Source organism: Aristolochia californica, unplaced genomic scaffold (assembly GCF_029961685.1).
Source record: "Aristolochia californica isolate CCGP_79_NKW_82.1479 unplaced genomic scaffold, dmAriCali1.0.hap1 SCAF_4, whole genome shotgun sequence".
NCBI lineage: Eukaryota > Viridiplantae > Streptophyta > Magnoliopsida > Piperales > Aristolochiaceae > Aristolochia > Aristolochia californica.
In genome coordinates, this window is record NW_027182103.1 from 35,681,002 (window position 1) to 35,706,040 (window position 25,039).

General features: G+C 33.7%; 1 protein-coding gene across 1 annotated transcript; it reads right to left on the reverse strand.

Moving 5' to 3' along the window:
* Positions 1 to 12,162: 12,162 nt before the first annotated feature.
* Positions 12,163 to 14,372, reverse strand: LOC137963816 (plasmodesmata-located protein 2-like). The gene is made up of 3 exons (XM_068811021.1): positions 13,335 to 14,372; positions 12,798 to 12,908; positions 12,163 to 12,684 (listed from the first exon to the last, which is right to left on the reverse strand). The coding sequence occupies exons 1-3, from the start codon at positions 14,071 to 14,073 to the stop codon at positions 12,677 to 12,679; spliced, it is 858 nt and encodes a 285-aa protein (XP_068667122.1). The 5' UTR covers positions 14,074 to 14,372; the 3' UTR covers positions 12,163 to 12,676.
* Positions 14,373 to 25,039: the final 10,667 nt, after the last annotated feature.

Below are 25,039 nucleotides of genomic sequence, written 5' to 3' on the forward strand. Positions count from 1 at the left end.
TCTCAAAAAAAAATCCTCTAATTCAACTTGGAAGATCCGTGGGCCAAATTAGGCACTTACAAAGAGAGAGATAGAATTTTTCCACAAGAGTAGGCACTAAATCATCAAATAATTTGTGCTTATGTCAAGTGGAGATATCATCCAGAATCAATCAATTCTTCTTATATCCTTTAAAAAAGAGGATAGATTTAAACCCTTATGCCTTAATCCAAAACTGTGGCCAAACACTCAAGAATCACAATCTTCTTTTGAGATCCTTAGTAGCAAGTCAAGTCTCTTATAACTCCTTAGCTCATGGGAACAATCCAACTTCAAATAAATAAGTGTTGGAGTTCAAGGAAGTAGAAGGGGTAGTAGAATAATAGATGCAAGTAGACGCTGAAATTTGAACCATATGATGATCATCCAGCAAAATAACAAGACCCCATGAACAACGCCAAGTGTGAGAAAACTTACAGCAACATGTGCTAGAATTCCAACTCATAGAAAATTGACCCAAGTTACATATAGGTAACCAAATCACAAATCATTTTCATCAACACATCAATCTTGATGAAACACTAGCAACAACCAATTTTGATCAAGCCTGCAATTTAGCTACAAGAAGATCAAGATTATAACATCACAAGAGATTAATGTTCACAACTTCTTATATGAAGATCATCTTGTCTTGATGTAAATTAGAAATTAATACTTCAACTTATTGAAGGAGAATATGTAAATAATGACCAGAATTGACTTATTTCTTCATGGCTGGACTCCTTCTTTTATGAATAAATTCTTGGATAGATCTTCATAAATATTTGCTTGTATACTTCATCAAGGGGGATCCTAAACTCCTTGCTCTGATACCATGTAGAGGACTTAGATCAACCAAGAAGAAGAAGAGGAAGGAGAAGAGAGGAAGAAGGGATTAACTACAAAAGGGAGAGAGCTTGGACAAGGAGGAAGTAGAGGTGCACCGACCAAGGGAACGAGGGAGGCTGGACGAATTTGGGAGAAAGGAGGAGAGAGCTTCAATGCTCTACCTCTTAGCCAATACCTTTATTTATAGCTTTTACAATGCCCTTAAGGCTACAACTTTATAAAAGAAGAAACATAAAAAGGACAAGTATTTACACCTTCATTGCATCTTTATGAGAAGCATCCTATGTTACCCATATGCCATCACTTAGACATGTGGGCATGAGCCCATCTTCTAACACAAATATATATAGAGCCATGGACATGCAATTAGTGAGATGCTTAGGTCTCATTCTTTACTCATAGAACTTGGGCTCCATGCTAAAACTCTTATGCAAATTCATTGTGATAGCCAAACAGTCATTTACATAGCTAAAAATCTAATATTTCATAAGAGAACAAAGTATATTGAAATTGACTACCACTTTATTAGAGAAAATTTTAGAGCTAGAGTTATTTGCATGAACTACATTATGTTAAAGAGTCAACTAGCGGATATTTTCACCAAAGTAGTTCCAACCAGTCTTCTTCAGTAATCTTGCTCCAAACTTTGTGTGTTTGATGTATTTGCACCACCAGCTTAAGGGAGAGTGTTAAGAACTATGATATATTCCTTTAAGTTTCTTATAGTTCATTATTCATAACAAGCTCTAAGGGTATATTTATAATTTACTCATGATATATGATTAGAGAGGAGTTCACCCCATTCTAGACCTAAGGGGGAGCACACCAACGTGCCCTCTATTCTTGTTCTTCTCCACATGTCTTCTCTCTCTCAATCTCACACCCTAGTTAGCACTCTTCTATCTTCTCTCTTCTTCTCTCTTTTCTCCTCTTAGTACTTTAACATTAAGAAAACCTATAATTTTAATAATCTATAGCAGGAGAAGGGTATATACCTATAGTTCTAGTCTACTTAATGTCTCCTTGCCCAGTTCCAAACTTGATTGTTCCTACTTCGTTGAGATCTAAATAGGTGAATAGGTTATTGTCCCCATGTGCCTTGAACAATCCGTTGTCTAAGAAACATGTTCCGCCTTTCCCAAGACTTTTGAGACATACATCTTGTTTTTTATTTTACATTTAAAAAAAATCTTGGTTGTTATGGTTCTCTTTGTATGGGTATATGAAAGTTAGCCTTTTACTTCTTCCACAGATGTTGACCTTGCCCTTTTTTTCTTTTATCTTAACAAGTTATGCTTGCTTGCCTTTTCTTACCACAATAAAAATATGTAATTGTATCTTTCTTTCGATTTCATTTTTGAATTATTTTCCTTTTCTGGTCTTGGTAGACACCTCATTTCCTTAAGTCTTGTTGACTCGTCAAGGTACTAGGTTCTTTGCTTGGATGACAACATATATCAAAGATTTCTATAGTGTTGGGTCTCACAAAGTAGTTTTTTAAATTTCCAAGACTATCATTATTATCATGTCTGAGATCTCTCTTATCTTGAGCAACCATTTGGGATTGGAACAAGGTATCTAGCCTATCTCTACTAGATATGCGTATTCAGCTTTGAAATCCCCATACTCCTCAATGCTTACACAAGCATTGTGTGATTCTACACTTATGTTCATTTCTACACTCAATGTAGTTTAACTAACTTTTCATTCTTAGAACTTAATGTGCATAGGCTAGCAATTACATTATCTTTCTCAAATTTCATAGAACTATACCATTTATGTTATATTCATCACCCTCTAGTTCAGAACATACCTCTTCTTCTAAGGCTATGAAGGCTAAGTAACATCTTCCTTTTAGGTTTCTTTCTCTGGACTAGAGAGGGCTTCATCCCATGTTTTATCTCTCAATGCCTTTTTCTTGGATAACTTTGTTTCCTTCTTAACCAATACAATCAGCAATGAAATGGTTCTTGCTTCTTTTTTCTTCTCCTTTCTATCTTTTAGTTTTCATAAACCTAGAGAACCTATTAAATTTCTTCATAAGTAAAGTTATATCATCTAAGTCAGTTTCATGTCAGAGTCATCAAATTCGTCAATTATGCATTAGAAGCCTTATTTTATTTACGTTTCCTTTTTCAAACTCTTTGAGGCTCATTTCATGAGTGAGGAGATTATCCATCAGCTCACCAATTGCGACTGACTTTATTACCCTTATTTCATTAGTGCTTCATCCTTTACTTCTAATAGGAGTAATTTGTCCCATCAAATAGAGGTGGCTTTGTGATAGACATTCATGTGGCAAAATCTTGAGAATAGTTACTAGTAATCATAATCGGATCATTAATACTCAACTCATAAACCAAGCTTCTAAAGTAACCTTATTCTTATACCACTTCAAAGATTTCAAAAGGATAAATCTAGAGAGAGGGAGGGAGTTGGTGTGAATAGGTTTCTCTAAGTTTTATGGCAATCTAAATTTTATTGATAATTTGGGAAAATCCACAAAAAAAATATTTTAAAAGACAAAAGCTTATTGAAAGGTAGATATTAAATACAACATTGTTTAGTTACACCATACTCTTAGGTGAAACTATCAAGATATTAGCAACACTAATATCGATGTCAAAATTCAATCGAGAATGGCTAGCTAAAGAGCAGTTTTGAAATTCACAATAAATATTTGAATAATAAAATGTACTTCTTTCTATTGAAAAGTATTCTAAATATGTATATAAATATAGAACAAGAATACTTAGCTCTTTTGAAGAAAACCTTGAGAAGATACCTCCTTCTTGGATTTTGACTTTAGAGGCATTGAGAATGGACTAGGGTGCTTTGAAAATTCATACAAACAATTGATATTAGGATAGAGAGGACTTGATTATTTATAAAACAAATTCCAAATTCAAAAAACTAGTTGTTATCCAAGATTAGGCATGTTTCTAACCCTTGCAAATTGTTGATTTTCAGGACTTCATGGATTTAGCTCATGGAGAAAAAGATAAGGACACCCATTGGGAGAAAACAGGAGGAAGAAGAGGTTATGGACTTGTTGTCCTCCCCCAAGTTCAATTTATAAATTGATTAAACTTCAATATTATAATTATGCCCCTAGTACTTAACCTAATTACATCAATGCCATATGTTGGAAGATAAGCTCAAGCCCACACGACAAAGGAAGGCCCACATATCTAAGATTATTATAAGATGGGCCATACGACCTAGGAAGGCCCACAAGATGGGCCCAAGCCCATAAGAAGTAGGACCTACAATGATTACCATGAGCTGGCATCCTTATCACATCAGTTGGAAGATCAAGAAGGACTCACAAAAGTAACTTATCTTATGGTCATGTCAAAGAAGAGTTTTAGTTTTAGTTATATTTGTCTTTTATCTATATTGAGTTATTTAATTATGTTAGGACTTATCTTTAAGTGTTAGAATTTGGGTGTAATTGGGACAAGGGAAGTTTTATTGTAATTGGACTCTACTACCTTCCTCTATTATAAATAGAAGTTCATGTATTCTAATTACAATAAGTTATTGATGTCAATGAAGTATTTCACTATTTCATAAACTCAACATGGTATCAGAGTAAGTTGACTTGGTCAACTCACGGAGGTACTGTGATCCTTTTCTCTAAACCCTAAACCCTAAATCTAGGTTCGTAGTTATTTTTTTCTATCCCTATGCCCTTAGTTTTCTTTGCATTTTTACCTCTATACATAGTTTTTAATATTTAAAATTATATATTTACGAAAATATATTTGAGTCTACTTTCCAAAGAAAAATTATTTTTTTCAATCGGAGTTATATACAGAGAGATGTCAATATTTTAATGAACAAAGGTCAGATTGAAAACAGGTTTGAGCAGCAGCAGAAATCTTCAGATTCTGAGGTATTTTTTGCTATCAAGAACTAGATTTTATATGGAGAAATATATGTCAAAAGAAATATCTATAAGTCTATTATTTTACCTATACAATCAATTTTTTATCTGAGTTATCTGCAAAGAGAAATCGATATTTGAAGCAGCAAAGGTCAGATTGAAAAAGAGGTTAGAGCGGTTGTAGAAAACTTCAAATTCCGAGGTATTTTATGCTATCAAGAAAGAGACTTTATATGGAGAATTATATATCAAATAAAATATACGTAAGTCTATTTTCTTACTTATTCAACCAATTCTCGGTATAATTTTTATATAAGGAGATATTGTTCTTGGAAGAGTCGATGGTCATTCTGGAAAAAAAATGAAAAACAACTTAGTTCAAACAGATGATAGAGAACTAAATCTATCAAATTATTTATCTTCTGATAAATATATTTTATGAAGTAAATTATACTTAGATGAAAGGTATTTAAGTCTACTTTCATAATGAGAAAATTTTATATTAATCTGATCTATATTTAAAGAAGTATTCTCATTGGAAGAATCCAAGGTTATGCTAGTATCCTGTTACATTGAAATCCGAATTTAAGCCGATTGTTTTGTGTCTTGATGTATCAGGAAAATATTTCACTTCTCCCTGGTTTGAGGGCTTATTTATACATCTCTATTATTTGGGCATATTGCTACATCTATGATATTTGGTTCAAGGAAGAAGTAGAACAAATACAAGAAAAAGGTATTTTATTTTATATGTTGTGAATAAGTTTATGTGACCAAAATATTCAAGAAAGAGCGAGCACAAAAGATGAAGCTTGTGCATCTAAGAAGAAATTTTTATATCGGATTATTTCATGGGTTCTTTTGCAAAGTTTATTATTTGGTTCGTGTTATATGTGCTGGAAGTTATATACAGTTGTTACTATTATGTCTCTTTGGGGACATTATTATTGAAGAAGAAGTGGCCTCATATCATAATTTATTTTACCCCGTAAAAAAAATCACGGTTGGGAAACCATGAAGGAGGATACCCTATAAAAAAAATATCACGATTGGGAAACCATGATGGCCCCTATCAAAAAAAAAAATATCACGGTTGGGAAACCATGACAGAGGATACCCTGTCAAAAAATAACATGGTTTGGAAACCATGATAGGCCCTGTAAAAAAATATCACGGTTGGGAAACCTTGACGGAGGAACTTATTATTACATCTATTTATTCCTTCCCTACACCCCCCCCCCCCCCCCCCCCCCCCCCTCCCCTCCGCACACACCCTCCCTCTTGTAATGGCTTTTATGACTCCTTCCACTTGAGAGTCATTGTCTTGTGGAGGGACACGGTGGTGGACACTTCAGAGCAATGCCGAAAGACACAATACCGAAAGAAGACGGAGTGTGCCCTACATCCAGCATTAGGACTAGAGTATCATATGCCAGCAGGGCCTCATGGAAGGATGCAATAGCGTGAGGGGGAATGTTAGAAGATGAAGGTATATTGGAAGATATGCCATTTTATACAAAAAAAAAAAATTTTACATCATTTACAGCAAGCTGGGAGTTCATGTTGTTCTCTCACCCCCAGCTTGAGGGGGAGTGTTGGAAGATAAGCACAAGCCCACACGACCAAGGAAGGCCCACAAATCTAAGATTATTATAAGATGGGTCACACGACCAAGCAAGGCCCACAAGATGGGCCCAAACCCATAAGAAGTAGGACCCACAATGATTACCAAGAGCTGGCATCTTTATCATCCTTATCATATAAGTTGGAAGATCAAGAAGGACTCACAAAAGTATCTTATCTTATGGTCACGTCAAAGAAGAGTTTTAGTTTGAGTTATGTTTGTCTTTTATCTATATTGAGTTATTTAATTATGTTAAGACTTATCTTTAAGTGTTAGAGTTTGGGTATAATTGGGACAAGGGTCGTTTTGTTGTAATTGGATTCTACTACCTTCCTCTATTATAAATAGAGGTTCATGTATTCTGATTACAACAAGTTATTGATGTCAATGAAGTATTTCACTTTTCCATAAATTCAACATGGTATCAGAGCAGTTTCTGTGAGTTGGTCAACTCACGGAGGTAATGTGATCCTTTTCTCTAAACACAACTCTAAGTCTAGGTTCGTAGTTATTTTTTTAGTCCCTATACCTGTAATTTTCTTTGCATTTTTTACCTCTATAAGGAGTTTTTCATACTTAAAAATATATATTGACAAAAATATATTTGAGTCTACTTTTCAAATAAAAATGATTTATTTCAATCAGAGTTATCTACAGAGAGATGTCGATATTTGAATGAGCAAAGGTCATATTGCAAAAAGGTTCAACCAGCAGCAGCAATCTTCAGATTCCTACGTATGTTTTGCTATCAAGAACTATATTTTATATGGAGAAATATATATCAAAATAAATATATATAAGTCTATTATTTTACCTATTCAATCAATTTTTTATTTGAGTTATCTACAAAGAGAAATTGATATTTGAAGCAACAAAGGTCAGATTGAAAAAGAGGTTCGAGCGGCAGCAAAAAGCCTCAAATTCTGAGGTATTTTATGCTAACAAGAAAGAGATTTTATATGGATAATTATATATAAAAATAAAGATACGTAAGTCTATTTTCTTATATATTCAACCAATTCTCGGTAATATTTTTTTATAAGGAGATATTGTTCTTGGAAGAGTCGATGGTCATTCTGGAAAAAAAGGAGAAATAGTACTTAGTTCGAACAGATGACAGAGACAGAAATCTATCAAATTATTTATCCTATGATAATTATATTTTATGAAGGGAAGTTATAGTTGGATGAAAGGTATTTAAGTCTAATTTCATAATCTAAAAATTTCATGTTAATCTGATCTATATTTAAAGAAATATTCGCATTGGAAGAATCAAAGGTCATGCTGGTATTCTATTATATTGAAAATCCGAATTTAAGCCAATTGTTTTATGTCATTTTTTGAGTTGATATATCAGGAAAATATCTCACTTCTCCCTGGTTTGAGGGCTTATTTATACATCTTTGTTATTTTGGTATATTGCTACATCTATGATATTTGGTTCAAACTGGGATCACTGTCATTACCTCCCAGCATGAGGGGGAGAGGTAGAAGAAGTACTAGAAAGATGTATTTTATTTCATATGTTGTGAATAAGTTTATGTGACCAAAATATTCAAGAAAGGGGGAGCACAAAAGATGAAGCTTGTGCATCTAAGAAAAAAAAATTATATTGGATTATTGCATGGGTTCTTTTACAAATTTTATTATTTGATTCGTGTTATATGTATTAGAAGATAGTCGTGTTATATGCAATTGTTGTTATTATGTCTCTTTGGGGACATTATTATTGAAGAAGAGGTGGCCTGAAATCATAATTTATTTTACCCCATAAAAAAATATCATGGTTGGGAAACCATGCCGGAGGATACCCTATAAAAAAAATATCACAATTGGAAACCATGATGGCCCTTGTAAAAATAAAAAAAATAAATATATATATCACGGTTGGGAAACCATGACGGAGGAATTTATTATTACATCTATTTATCTCCACCACCCCCCCTTGTAATGGTTTTAATGATTCCTTCCACTTGAGAGTCATTGTCTAGTGGAGGGACATGGTGGTGGACACTTTAGAGCAATGCCGATAGACATACTACCGATAGAAGACGGAGTGTGCCCTACATCCAGCATTAGGACTGGAGTATGAAGCAATGGCTTACCAGCTAGGAGTGATTTTTACTCTCACTTATATTATGCCAACAGGGGCTCATGGAAGGATGCAACAACGTGAGGGGGAATATTGGAAGATGAAGGCATATTAGAAAATGTGCCATTTTATACAAAAATATTCTATACATCATTTGCAGCAAGCTGGGAGTTCATGTTGTTCTCTCACTCCCAGCTTGAGGGGAGTGTTGGAAGATAAGTTCAAGCCCACACAACCAAAGAAGGCCCACATATCTAAGATTATTATAAGATGGGCCACACGACCAAGGAAGGCCCACAAGATGGGCCCAAACCCATAAGAAGTAGGACCCACAATGATTACCATGAGTTGGAATCCTTATCACATAAGTTGGAAGGTCAAGAAGGACTCACAAAAGTATTATATCTTATGGTCACGTCGAAGAAAAGTTTTAGTTTGAGTTATGTTTGTCTTTTATCTATATTGAGTTATTTAATTATGTTAGGACTTATCTTTAAGTGTTAGAGTTTGGGTGTAATTGGGACAAGGGTAGTTTTATTGTAATTGGACTCTACTACCTTCCTCTATTATAAATAAAGGTTCATGTACTCTGATTACAACAAGTTATTGATATCAATGAAGGATTTCATTTTTCCATAAATTCAACATCATTTCTATGAGATGACTCTTTATTTATCATCCTGCTATCATTGTGTGGGCATGTGGGCCTTTTCCTTGCTCTATAGACCTTGAACTCATCTTCCACATCTCTTGGATGTGTGGGTCATCCTTGGTCTTATTGGCTTGGGCCCATCTTCCAACACACTGGATATGTGGGTCTTCCTTGGTTGTGTGGGTTTGGGCTCATCTTCCAACACAAACATTTAGTGAAAAATATTTTAAAATTATTAAAAGACATTAAAAGACATCTGTTAAACATTTTGATAGGTCATAAGATTTAAAGACTTCTCCTGATATAACCTCTAGAAAGTCTGAAATTTCCATATTTGTAGCATGAGATTGAATCCTCTTCCTGGGGTTGAATAATTTTTTCTTCCGATGGCTCTTTTAGTTTTTCCTTACTTGAATCATTTGTCTTCTGCTTCCTATGGGAATCGACTGCACCATTGCATGGTCAAATTCTCTATGTTCTTTCTTTTTTTCAACTAGGGTAGAATCCCTCTCATGTGATTGATTCCTACACATTGTTCTTTCCTGCAAGGTCGAATCCTTTTTAATTTCAAACATACTACTTATAGGGTTTGACTCATTGGTCCAGTCTACTTGCTCTATGGGGTCGGCTCCTTCCTTATGGGCTAGACTCTTGAAATTGTAGCATGGAATTTAACCTGGTTCTCTTTTGATAAATTTGACCCCTTTTGTATGTATTCGACTCCATGAAGATGTACTCAGTTCTTGAAGGTGTATTTGACTACTTGAAGGTGCACTTGACTCTTTCTTTTTACTCTAGAACTAACTGTGAATTGAATTTGAAATTCGGTTATGGTTCTTCTTGTAGATGGATTCGACTCCTTGCTTTTTTTTGCTTTTTGCTCAATTCCACGTGCATGTACTCGATTCTATGAATGTGTGCTCAACTCCCTTTTTTCTTCTAAAATTTGTTATTAATGACTTTTGAATTCCTTTTCTATCTCTTGTGTTAGAGCTCAACTTCTATGGTACGGAGTCATTTCCGTTTTAAAAAATTTACAAAAATCTCTTTTTTTTTCCTTTGCACGAAGTTAACCACTTAAAAACAAATTATCAAATTTTTATATATGTGTTATCATCAAAATCTAAATACTAAGAGGAATATTGAACTTCACCTTCCTCAATAACAAGGTTGAAAGAGTAAAGAAAGAAGAGACAAAGATGAGAGAATCGAAAGCAAACCTAGGTTTTAACAACAAACAGATGGAAGTTAAAGTAAAAAGGGTAAAGTGAGAAAGAAGAGAGAAATAATATTCCAGACATGAGAGATGCATCGTTTGAAGGAGAACAAAGTTTAGACGGTAAAAGAGAGAAAGAGGGAGGAAAAATTGAAAAAAGGGAAAGGGAATTTTTCAACACCTTAATAAGAGGTTTGTGTATCCAGATTTTAATAAGATCCGGACGTCTTGCTTCAATTTCAGATCCAGATCCTTTTCTTTCAGATCCGATAGATCTGAGATTTCAATTTTTTTATCCAATTAGGTTATCTTCCCCATCAACTTATCAACCTAGGGCATAAATCTCAGCAGTTTGTGTGTGCCTTCCGTCAGCCGCCACGAACACGTGCACCTTTTCTCTTACTACGACCAGATTCGTCCACCTTTCTTCTTCACTACTTTACCTTCCATCGCCGTCCAGGATTCTGCCACCTCAGCGCACCTTCCGGCCGTTCGCAAGCATGATGTAAGCAGCACCATCTTGTGGGTCCAGCTCCAGGAGCGGCCGGCTGGCGGTTTCACCTATGTTTGCGTTGCCGTGGACCATAGAAGCGGAGAGCTGAGTCCACCAGACAGCCGAGTTGGGCTCGAATGGCATGGTTTCAGTGGTATGGAGTGCCTCCTCCACATGGCCAGACCGCGCGACCGCACCACCTTTCCGTTCCCTGAACCGCCTCACGCTAAAAGCAGTTAGGAGCGCAAGAAAGGTGAGCTTGTCCCGGCGGGTGCCCTCTCGCTTGCATTTCATTAAATAGCTCCAGGGCAGGGCTTACACCGCCGAGCTGCGCATAACAAGCCATTACCGAATTCCGGCCGACTATATTCACCTGCGACAAGAGCCAATCAAATGCCTGACGATCGTCAGATTCCATCCTGCCATCCCATATGCATCTACTAGCGCGGTACCCACCACCATGTTTAATCCAAGTCCCGCATGCGCAGCAATGGAATCCGCCGCAACACCAGGCATTGTTCAAGGGCTGAAGCCTCCGCAGCCGCACGCAGAGTACCTGACATAATGTACATGGTTGACCCATTACCGACAGATCTCATGCTGGCGAAGAGCGACAACGCATCTCCCGACCACGAATTCTCAGCTACACCGAGTATGGCCGCAGCATAGCAGACTTCATCTCGGTGACGTATTTCGTCGAACTCCTGGAGAGTGAGTCCAGGTAACTTACATTTTGAATAAAAATGAACAAGTGCACAGCCAACGCAAGGGAGATGAGAGAGGGAGAACTTGACTGCAAGAGAGTGTAACTGGAGACCGGAAGAGAGGAAAGACAGACGCGCAAGTCCATGAAACCACGTGGGAAGGCACCGGGAGCTGCTGCATGAGGCTAGATGAGTAGGGGTGTGTGATGGAGCTCCTGTCATAGAGAGTAATGAGATGGTGGAAGAGCGCAAAACCACTTGTGACTGCACGGGCATGAAGAAGTCGAGGATCCACCGTGGTACCCTCGCGTCTCAATGACCAACTTGTCAGTCGTCTCGTCCATAACTTCCATTCTGCGAAGTTCTTGAAATTGAAAAGCTCTGATTGAAGCTTCACTAGCTAAAAAAGGAAGGATAATCACCTGAATCTTGAACATTTCCATACGCATGAACCGCAACAGAGTAGCTCGGCTAGCGAACAAGATCAAAATGTGTTATTTCATATTGGATAGGGTTTTTATATTTTATAATTCACAGGAGCCTTAGCTTAAAGCTGATGCGGTGTAAGTTCAGCTCTGTAGTTATATCAGTCAGTGAAAATCATCCCTACTCTTTAGTACTGATCTAGGGAAGAAGACAAATGTCACTTCAATGAATGGTTAGCATACAGCAGAGGCGACAAACTGGCCTCTCGAAACATGGCCGTCGTCCCCAATTGAAGAGAACAGATTAGAAAGTGATCATATGATCATTTACATGAATCAAAACTAATTCACAAAAAGATTAACTCAAATGAAGGAATGTGAGAAGCGTGGTGAAAATGGAGGTAATGTTCTCTTATTGTGTTTTCCTTGGTTTTTCTCCATGTTGGGAGGAAAACTCACAGGGCATGAGTAAAAACAACCAAAATCCCCTTTCTCACAGTCACCGTCTCTCTCTCCCGCTCGCCCAACGAGACAAACATTCACTCCTATTTTTCAACAACAATGGCCTCCCCAACGCAGATTCTTCTTTCCCACTAAACAAATCCCTTTTTTTCCTTCTCCTTTTCAACCTTTCCCCGCCAAACTCACCCACCACTTCCAAAAATTCTTGTTTCCGTCGTCAAAACCACCTTAATTTGAAGAATGCTCCAGATCTTAGTAATCTGTTTAAGACGAAAGAGAGAAAACACTGAAAAAAATTTCATCGCTTGCTCCTCAAGTGCCAATGCCAGAACGACGAAACGAGAAAATATTTCGGGTGAAGTTGGTAGCGTACCGTCGCGTTTCTTCAATACAGATCTAACGAAGAGGAGACAAATGACTACGAACCCCAGAGCAGCGGCTCCTCCAACCACAATGGCCACCGTCTTCCCCGTCGTCTGCTGCCCTGCGCATAAAAGAAGAAAACAACGAAATAAAAACAAAACCACACCGTCTTTTCAAGCCCCAAATATTCAAACCCTAATAAGAAATTACTTCGATAACGGGAAGCCATGAATATTATTTGTTTACTTTCCCCAAAAATACCACACAAAAACCGAAACGGGGATCATGGACCATCTCCACCATCAGAGGCCGTCTGATCAATTGACGACTATTTCACACTCAGCAAAAGAGCAGGAAGATGGGACATACACCGGCCTTCCCTGTATATTCCTTATTGAAACAGACCAAATTGGGGAATTCCCGTTGAGATGGACAACCAATAAAGACTCAGTTACCCACTTCCAATTCTGAAAGATGAAAAATAATAGCTATGTGGAGAGTGAATCAGATTTCTTATGATGGGGATCCAAAATGTAAGAAAAATCACCTGAAGAAGAATGGCCTGGAAGTCCATTTGGGTAGTAACTGTAACTCATGTAGCACCTACTCAAATAAATCTGACCAGCAATGGCGGTTCCACACTCCACCTGTGCTCGCTGCACTGCCACTTTGATGCAAGACCCACAGTCTGAGACACCCAAATCCCCCTCGCATTGTGCAATAGCATAAACGGAGGAATACGTCGTAGCGTAGAAGCCACTCCCACCTGAAATACCAGTCTGTAGCTGGTTAAAAACAATGTCCCTCTTCTCCTCGAATCCGGCCCCTTTCGACTCAGATGAACTGCACATCTTATAGAGCATCTCGGTGCCCGAAATCTGAGGAAAACCAGAAGTTTGGTACACCAAGTAGCAGCCGGTAAGTTGGACTCGTCCGGCGACGCTCTGGCCGCACAAGTTACTGGCCATCTCAGGGACCCTACGCACGCAGCTGTTGCAGTCGGCATTACTGAGATCTCCCCTGCATTGAAAGAGCCCCGTGATGGCGGTTTGGCCGCCTCCGGAGCTGCTCTTGAAGAAGCGTGCACCGGAAGCTTGGGCAACCAGGGAGTTGAAGAGGGCGGTTAGGGTTTCTTGGGAACCACTGTTGGAGGTGAAAGTCTGTTTAGCGCATCCCTTGTATACCAAGCTGCTGACGTCGGCGGCTGGGGTGGAACCAAAAAGAAAGCTAATAAGAATGGAAGCAACTAAAGAGACGGAGAAGAAGCCGATGTTGGAAAAACCCATCTGATGTTTTTGATCAAATCATGATGGATTCAGAAGAAAAGAAGGGTTCGGGGTTTTCAGAGCATTTGGAGAGCCGGGGAGAGAGAGAAAGTGAGGAGCGTTCTGAGGAGAGCCGGTGGGCTTCTTTTTGGGTCTTTTTCTTGGGTGGCCTACTGCTGTCTAACTTTAGAGATGCAGAGATGGCTATCTTTTCCTCTTTATATTCCATTAAAATAACCAGAAAGAGGGATGGGATGGCTCCATGAATTGGAAAAAAATAAAAGAAATATGGGGATAGAATTTGGAATAAGAATGACGGGAGGCGAGTTCATAAAATAATCTTCCTTTCCCACTCGGCAAATCAGAGAGGGTTGACGATGGAGATTCAACAGTCTGTTTGAATTTCAAAGTATTTAATTTCATTTGATTCATTATTGCCGATTGCAGACAAATCAAAAATAAACATTTGTGGATTTTGTGACTTTTGACTGCAGTCCGAAGCCTGAAACGTGAAGGGATGTTTATGGGTTGGGAGAGGCAAGTTGGTACGCTGCTTGGGAGTTCGGGCCTAAAAGAACGCGATTGGTTTTTGGGATTCGCAGTCTGGAATTTTTGGAGGATGAAATGATTTTTCGGCGGAAAAGCACTGGAAATTTTGAATTTTCGCCTTGTTGCTGGTCTGCGTAAAAATCGTCATTTGTTGTCACAATTAAACCCTGCAATCCTCCATTGATGACGAAAATCTCTCCCCTGAAAGCTGATCGATAAAGAAATTACAGCGAGCCTATTAGCAATTGCACTTCTTTACCTGCAAATCCTAAATCGCGAGAAATCGAGGAAACAGGAAAGATGAGTTCTTGCCTGGTAAGCGAGCTTATTAAACTGCCTTAACTCGGGCTTAATGCTTCCTGGTAAGTATTAGCTGGATTTGTACTATTCTGCACTAACTTCTTCATGGATTACGCTCGACTGCTTGGCTCCTTTTAGTTTTTATTCATTACAAGAGAGGTGGTTGATGATTCCATTAAAAGACAGACACTTCATCTTTATGTCACCCTAAAAACTTTTCTTCCACATCTCATGGTTCCAAAAGTCTATATACTAGAAAAAGGTAACAATGTTTTTTCTCCATTATAAGTTTTCAAAAAATTATTTATTTCAAAATTTTCTCATACAAAGGGAAACAATTTAAAAAACAAACCAACATGCATTAACTTTGTCCTTGACTACTTATCTCTCTTATCTCTTGCCTTGTCTTTTATTATTCATAGAAAATTTCCTTTAATTTTCGGTTTAAGAATAACACGAAAAAAAGTTTTGCGATTGTTACCCATAGTAGCACAAACTTAAGAAAATCCATAAAAAAAATAAATTCTCATAAGAAAATTTTCTAAGAGGAAATTTGGTTTAAAGGAAAAAATATTTTTTCCCAGTATTTTGTTTTTCTCAGGTGAGTTTCTTATGAGTAAACAAGTAAACTTGTTACTCCCATATTAACACACAAATTTAAAAATGTGAAATTGCGAAATAACTATGAAAATAATAAAGACCAGTATAAAAGATAAGTTGTCATTATCGATACAATAAAGGGTCCTTAATTTGTGAGCAAACATATCTATGTGAGAGGCTTATTTTCTTCATAAAAATATTTCACGAGGATTAAAAGAGAGTTCGACAAAAATCAGGTATTTTTTTTTTATCCTCACTAACCTTTTTGAAAGAAATTCATGTATCTTTTTTCTCTTATATTTTATATAATAATAACAATAATAATAATAATAATAATAATAATAATAATCACCACCATCATCATCATCACTTCTTCCAATGAATTTTCTTATAATTTTGTTGATTTTTTTATTATAGAAACTTTGAGTCCACTTACTTTATAAACACTATGAAACCAATCACAAGATATGTAAACTATTTATTTTATTATTTATTTTATATTTTTATATAATATATTTCTTCAGTCCAAAAATTCTTTAGATTTTTACCACTATAGTAACTCAAAAATTAGTATCCATTATAAATTATTATATTTAGATAATTTGTAAATTTAAATTATAATAAATAAAAATATATTTTGTAGTATTTTTATCCTCCTATCCCTTGGACAAGGTTCTAAATTTGTACCATGTTAGAATGCAAAAATTGCATGAAAACAGAAAAAAAAATAAAAAAAAAAGGATAGTCAAAGATAATATGATTGATCCCACTTTATTTATATTGGTAATTTTACTAGGTTAAAGTTTCAATAAGAATACTGGTATAAGAATTTAACTAAAATAGAAATTGCAAGTTTATAACTCATAGGGTTTTTATTTAATTTAATATAGTCCATCTAACCGAATCAATGAGATCAACCTAGGGCCTATTTGTGTACCTATGGATCAAGTGAAAGTGAATTAGATGACATTGTCACTTGACCCGAATGCGTTAGTGCATGCACTGGGTGTAAGTTCAAGTGGATGAACATGTTCATCTATTTGAACTCGCCCATGAGTAAAATGGGTGAATCAAAATTCTCACCGAAATCCTGGTTCATCCACTTAAACTTGCGTCTTGGCTCACGAAAATGGATCTTGTTATCCGCTCGTCGCTCTCGCTCTCTCTCATTATTAATTTGGTTCATTATCAAGCATTTTTGTTTAATTATTTTATTTTATTATTAATTATACTAATTATTTTTAATTTTTTTGAAATATATTATTAATTTATACTAAGTAAAAATCTATTTAATTTTATTAATAAAATATTATATTTATTTATTTATTATATTCATTATTTTTATTCCTATCTTCAATTAGTGATTTAAAAGTGGTAATTAACATACGGTTAAAGTCAGCATTTGATCAAATATTTTTGTTTAATTATTTAATTTTTTAATTAATTAAAATAATGATTTTTAATTTTTTGGAAATATATTATTAATTTATAGAAAGTAAAAATCTATCTTATATTATTAATAAAATACTATATTATATTAATTTATTATATTAATTATTTTTATTACTATATTAAATTAGTGATTTAAGAGTGGTAATTAAAATATAGTTAAAGTAAGCAATTGATCAAGTATTTTTGTTTAATTATTATATTTTTTAACCATTAATTAAACTAATTATTTTTTTATTTTGTGGAAATATTTTATTAATTTATTCTACTAAAAATCTATCTTATGTTATTAATAAAATATTATATTTTTTATTTAAATTCATTATTTTATTACTTTTTTAATTAGTGATTTAAGAGTGGTAATTAAAATATTGTTAAAGTAAGCAATTGATCATATCTTTTTGTTTAATTATTCTATTTTTATCATTAATTAAAATAATTATTTTAAATTTTTGGAAATATATTATTAATTTATACTACATAAAATTTTATCTTATGTTATTAATAAAATATGTTATGTATTTATTTATTATATTCATTATTTTTATTACTATATTAAATTAGTGATTTAAGAGTTGTAACAAAAATATTGTTAAAGTAAGCAATTAATCAAGTATTTTTGTTTAATTTTTTATTTTATCATTAATTATACTAATAATTTTTAATTTTGTTGAAATATATTATTAATTTATACTACGTAAAATATATATTAAGTTATTAATAAAATATTTTATTTATTTATTTATTATATTTAGTACTGTTATTTTTTATTTTATTTATTTATTTTTTATAATTAATTAGTGCACCAGTTAATTGTCACATGTAATTATTGTTTAATTTAGAATAAACTGCAATCAATAGTAATTTATTAATAAAATATCTTATTTAATTAATTATTATATTAATATATTTTAATACTACTTTAAATTACTTATTAGGATAGTAACCATGTTAATTTTGGTTAATTATCTATTTAGGGTTATTATAAAAAGTGACTCATTCTCTTATTTACACTACATCTTTCATTTTGGGCTGTAACACAAGAAAGTGTTTTCATCTACCACTCTAACACAAACAAGTGATTTACTTTCATTTTTACTTTCACTTACACTAGGAAAAGAGCACTAACCCCCCCTAGTCAAGTTTTAAAACATTGGTGGAAGGTACAAGTATTTTTATATAGTTGTTTAACTTATATTATTCTTTTTCTTGGTTGGTCTTCCAAAGACAATTAGACATTATTTCCTTTCGCTTTTTAAGTTTTGGTCCGCTAATTTGTCATACTATTTTCCATTAATATTGATGGATCCCTTTCTCCAATGTGATAACAGTCAAAGTTCTCTACAAAATATGGATGGACTTGTCTTTTTTCTAATCCACATTACAACAAAATATACCATATGTGAATAGCTTTAGTACGAGCAAGACGAAGTATAAATAGAACAATCAGCTATGGGTTTCATTGTTCATATACGAAACCTATGAATGTGTTTAAGTATCTATTAAGAAGCATTAGTGGCATATCTTATAATTAAGTACTTGAGTGACAATACTTGTAATTTTTTAGGACTTTGAAGTCATTTTCTTTCACTTGTACCGAGATATTTTTCATTTCACATATTGCATGGCTTGGAGACAACACTCATTGCTTGGAGATCAAGTTGCCTTAGGCACCCAAATTTGTTTGAGTCCCATAGTCCTATCATTTGAAGACAAATTTAGACTTCCATTGGGTATTCAAATTTACTTCATCCCATTTAACTTAGCTCTCCCAGTTGAGCACTCAAATGCATAATTGTCGAGATATCACATATATATTATGCAGCATTATGCAAAGGTGATGTTGTAACATTTGTCACACTTGTCCTATGAGAACTCCTATATTTTCTTTTCTTTCTAGTCTCATAGACCTTAGGTCAAACTTTTGATTTTCTCACATTTCTTCTTTCATATTTTGATTATCCATATGAGTAGCTATTCTAAAAGTCAATGTCTCTAAAGCATGGGATGAGTCAGAAGCTTTTCTATCGACTAACCTTTTGTGGAATTTTAGCAATTTTTTTTCTTTTTGAAGTTCTAAAATCCTATGGCAAAGTTTTTCATTTTCATTTCTCAACTCATGAATGTTTGAATAAAGGATTTTTAATTTTTTTCACATTCTAAGATGAGTCTTTCATTTCTTCTCTAAGCTCTTCTAGCTTGGAGGAACAAACAATTCAAGATTCAATCTCTTTATTTAAGTTCAAAAGTTGCCTACTTAACTTCTTTTTTTTCCTTTTTCTTTTAAGTGAGAACATGAATCTATCAAGTTTTTACAGTAAATCCTTGGCTGATTTACAAGATGGAAACGAATCTAGAATTTCATAGCTTAAGGATGCAAGTACTAATTTCATTGCCTTAGCATTTCCATCAACTTTTGTAATGTCTATACCATCCCCACTTACTGATTTCAGAATAGATCATCCTTTTATATTTGGAATGGGATCAAGGATCCATTAATGGTTTCTTTTCATAATTTAAACCTAATAGATTTTTTTTTAAATCATCATAATTTTCCACCATTGGTATTTTGAACTATCAAGCATGGGTGAAGATTTGGGATCATGACCCTCTTTGAATATGACATTTTCTTGAGATGCCATAAAGTAAATTGAATAAAATCAAGTTAAATTTTGGATCTCAATAAGCTAAGACCTTCTCTTATATGTGTTAAATTGATAATCTAAAATTAAAAATTGGGTGCTTGTAGTGCGATTGAACAAAGTAAAAAGGAAAATATAAAAGCACAAGCACAAACACAAAGAGGCAAATATTTAATGTTCTTGATGTTCCTCTAGTGGTAATAATCGCCCAAGAACCTTTGTTTGACTAAAGTTTCAATATCTACCACAAGTAGATGAAATACAAAGGCATTAACTATCTCTTTATAAGCAAAGTGAAATACTGAATTATACTTATCCCAATCTTTCCAATAGAGATTCTCATACAATTAGATTCCAACTCTAATGGGCAATTTCCTTCTAGAATTATAGGTTAAAAAATATCTCTAAAAAAAGGTGAAAATGCAAAAGAAAAATTAAAACTTACACCTTTTTGGAGAAACAACCTTCTCCTAGTGAAATCCAAACTTCCTATATTTCAGCATGTGAAATCAAGTATCTAAAGCTATTATTTTAATACTTTTTTTATTCAAGATGCCTTGTGGTTAATTGAAAAGTAAGTATCCTTTGCTATGTTGTAAACCAATCAAAACCTAAATAAGTTGATTGGAAGTTGCTATTGAAAATTCTTTTTTTAAGGATCTAGTAACTATTAACCATAAATCCCAAGTGTTTGGCAAGTGCTATAATTGAACATTTACACCCTATTGTTATAGAGGTCATTCAACCTATAAACATAGTAAGTTAACTTTAAAGCGAAAGCACCTCGGGAATGGATTAGTAATCAGAGATAGTGTTAAGTTGTGAACCTCTACAAAAAATACTAGTTTATTTGTGGTACATTACTGTGATTGTTGCCTATGATGATTTAGATTTAAAAATTTCCATAAATATTGATAAACTTATTCACCTCTTCCGCCCTCTAGGTTTATCCTTCTAAGACCTAATAATAAAGAATTAATTATTTTAATAGATTAATTAATTAAATAAGATAAAATTATTTTTATGCACTAAGTTAAAAGTTAGTTATTTGATTACTATAATTACTATTATGTTATTAAATTATAGTTTAATTAAATTTTAATGCATTCATTTACTTAAGGTTTCATTAATTCAATAATACTTGACTTATTATTTTATTTAATCATTAATTAAAAAATTTTTTGCACTAACTTTATAAGTTAATAATAATTTTTAATTATAGATTAGTTAACTAAATAATCATTGCAATTGGGTAATGAATCATTATTTACATAATAGTTCAATTAAATTGTAGTTAAATAATGTAGTTTGAGTACATTATTGTTTAACTATTACAATTTAATTAAATTAGGATTTAAATAATTTAATTATAGTTTAATTCTGATTAAATTAGGAAAATTATACATTAATGATAGCTTAGTTAACTAATTAATCATTAAAATTAATCATATAATCATTATTTGAGAACACTTAATTAACTAATTCATCCCATTGGCGAAATTATGGATTATTTATAAAATTACAATAATTAATCGTTACCTAATTAATTGCACATGAATAGATTAAAATTTTTTTTGATGAAAATCATTTTCACGGGTAGAGTTTTCTACCCACAAAAATAAATTCTTAGGTAGAGTTTTCATGGGTAGAGCAAGTTTTTACTATAGTGGAGATCTATTGCTAAGGCTTGTTATTGACGCAATGCTCACATTTTTACTCCAAGTATCCAAACATTGTTGAAATAAGCTTTTTAATAGGATTGAACAACATCAAATGTATAGTAAACATAAAAATAATAGTTTTTTCTTGGTACTATTGTAATCTAAGCGACAAATGTTTGATAACCAATAACCCCAAGATTCAAAAAACAATTGTTGGACAATACTAAATAATTGTGACAAGATCAATAATATTTAGTTTTTTTTTGGATTTTTCTCTTTTAATAATAATACATTGGCAAACCAAAAAAAATATTCAAAGGCAAGGTATTATTTATGTGGAGTATTTCGATGTAGAACAACTTGTTAAATATTTTCAATAGAAGGTTATTTGTGGATAGTAGCCACATGTCCCTTCATAGATAGAAACCGGTAAAGTTAACAATAATTTCTTCAATGATAAGTCAAAGATCTAGTGAACCAAAATAACCTCAACATATCCCTTGATGTATATGAACTCGAATATGGCTCATATGAAATTGTTCTTAGTCACTCAAGTTGCATCATAAACCATATGCGATTTTAAACTAAGCAAGTAGAATAAAATCATAAACTCAAATTAGTGGCATCGTTGTCAATGGGGATTATGAGGGTGCTGATATTGACGTCTATAGAGTGTTTATAGACATATTAGGAGTGAATTACTTATCAAATATGAGAGTACATGTGTTTAAATGTAAATGGTAGGATTGTTACAACAAAAAGTATGATGTTAGAATTGATAATTGGTTCACAAGTGTAAATACTTCTCAACATGGTACAATGATGATCCATTTGTATTGGTATGTCAAGTTCAACAAGTGTTTTATGTTGATGGCAATAGACATGGTGTTTTATGGCATATTGCACAAAAGGAGTCTATTAAGAATATATTTGGTGAATATCAAATATTAGAGTACATGTGTTTAAATGCAAATGGCAGGATGCTAATAACAAAAAGTATTATGTTATAATTGATAATTGGTTCACAAGTGTAAATACTTCTTAATGTGATACAATGATGAACTATTTGTATTGGCATCTAAGGTCAACGAGTGTTTTATGTTGATGACTTTAAACATGGTTTTTCATGGCATGTTGCACAAAAGGTGATTGTTAAGAATATATTTGATCTACCAAAGTGAAACAATATGAATGATACCATTATGGGGCAAACTGAAGCTTATGCAATATAGTGACACTACACAAGGTGATGAGGATGAAGATGACAAGTTGATGTTTTAATCTGTGTTACACATGTTCAACTCTCAAAGTTATTTGATCAAGTAAGCAAAGATATTGATTTAATAATTGATACTTCTAAATAACAAGAGATAGAGGCAGGACATGAATTTTTTTTATCAATTATGATAATGAAGATGTTAGTGATTAAAATATTTTTTCTCTTATTATGTGTAATATTAAAATTACTCATATAATTATTTTTTTATAATCATAATAATTACTATCATGTCTAACATTTCAAATTGTCTAATAGGTTTATTTTCCTGCCTTCATGTTGCCTGTGTGTTTAGGAGACTAAGGTGCGACTGCATGGGCAAATAGATGTGGTTCTATCCATAAGTATATAACAATCTTAACTTATTTTTATCATTAAAATACTTTTTTGAATTATTTCACTCTTTTTTTATTATTTTTACATGCATGTATCTTTTTTTAATGGAACCCCAACTCACATAAAAGTGTTTTGGCCTCGTAATAGTTGTAAGGCAATGACTCCCCAGGAGAAAATGCTTCTTTGCAAAAAGAGAAAGTATATTACCTAATGCTTTATTATTCATATTGGAAGTTGTTTTGATGTGTAACAACTAGATGAGAAACTTCAACTTAAAAAGCATTGACAACTAGTATATAATGGTATGTTAGCATCCATGAATAAGTGAATGAATTTATCAAACCCACTTGGTCCAACTCCTGGCTCTTCAGCATGACTACTAGATTCTATTTGACTACCATTAATAAAGATACGTTCAACTTGTATATCATGGGTGGGATCATGGATACCACTACCCTCACTTCCCATTTGATGGTAGTTTAATGATGTAGAGTTTCACCAATGAGGGGTTTCTTTAAAGGTATCAAATTATTCACCATGTAAGATCCATTGGGTATTACTAGGCAACATCCCATTTCACATACAAGTGATCCTCAATCAAGTGTATATCTTAAAAAAAAAACGTCTAGCACAAACTTTGCATGGACAAAACATTTTATTGTCTTACCCTACCACACGATTAGTGTATTCTTACGAATAAAATGCCTCTACCCCCTTCTTATACTTAGTTCAAGGGTCTATTGCAAATAATGTTTGTCCAACTCTTATCCATTTTTTACATTCCACCAAAATATAAAAAGCCACATATCAAAAATCAACAATGCCCAACTATATTGGAGAATAATCTACTTTAGCACATTTAAGTCTAGATGGGAGAGGTCCAAACTACTACTCCTAGATCACATCCAACTTCATTATTCTCTTGAGTTCGTGACTCCACCTTGCCCATCCAGAACTAGCAGTTGTTCACTTTTGTAAGATTAAAATTTAAGATACTTGTCATAATTTTGGCAATATCTCTCTACACCCCTCATGTTAAGCTGACATAATTAGTTGACATGCATCACCACACTCGATTACCAGAGGCCAATGTATTCCAGTCAACGAAGTACGTAGTATAGCACTAAAGGAATTTGTGGGAAAGGCATAGGAATGCATCAACAACTATGTCAAATTATAATACTAGTAATAGTAAAAAAATTTGTGACTCCTCAGATATCCTCCATGACAATTTCAAGAGTTGCACGAATATGTTTAGAATTTGTGCAATTTATTTGGATGTAATATGTAATAAAAATCCCAAAGTTAGTACAATATTAACATATACATTACATTCTCTTGAATGACTATCACATTTCAATCTAACTATGTAAATGAAAATATTAGATACTCAAGGGAATTAACTAAAATATACTAACAAAGAAAGACTTGTATTGCAGAAGAAAGATTACTGTTGGATTTAAGATCCCATGATAAGGTCCACAACGATGGTGGTGAGAGAGGAGAAGAAGAAAGGAAGAGGAACAAAGAAGAAGAGAGCTAAAGGGAAGAGACAGCTAGAGAGATAGAGAGAGAGGGAGAGAGTTTGGGAAAAGAGAGAAGCAAGAGACAAACTTGCGAGAAAGGGGAGAGACTTAATGATCTAACCCATGCTTTGAGCCTCTATTTATAGTTGTGTAAGGAGGTTCACGATGGTTACAATGCCCTTAAAGCTACAAGCTTTTAAAAATAAAAAATACATAGGTAGACATACATCATCTTCCGTAATTACACCCATGTGCCATTATTATGTGAAGACCTTTTAATTATCTCCTTTGCCATATCTTTGACGAGGGAGAGGTCTTAGAGATGCCACTTAGAGATGTCTTCCAACATTCCCCCTCAAGTCGGGGAGAGAAAACATCATAGATACCAAGCTTGTTGCATATAGTGGTTAAAATCTTGAATGTGACCAGTTTTTTAAGAATGTCTACCACATGCCCTTATGACAAAACATGTCTGAGAGATATGATACCAACCTAAAATTTGTCCAATATAAAGTGGCAGTCTACCTCAATGTGTTATATCCTTTCGTGGAAGACCAGATTTTAAGTGATATGAATAGCTGCCTGGTTGTCGTAATATAATTGTATAAAAGCTACTTTATAGAAATCCAATTCCATAAGAAGATATCT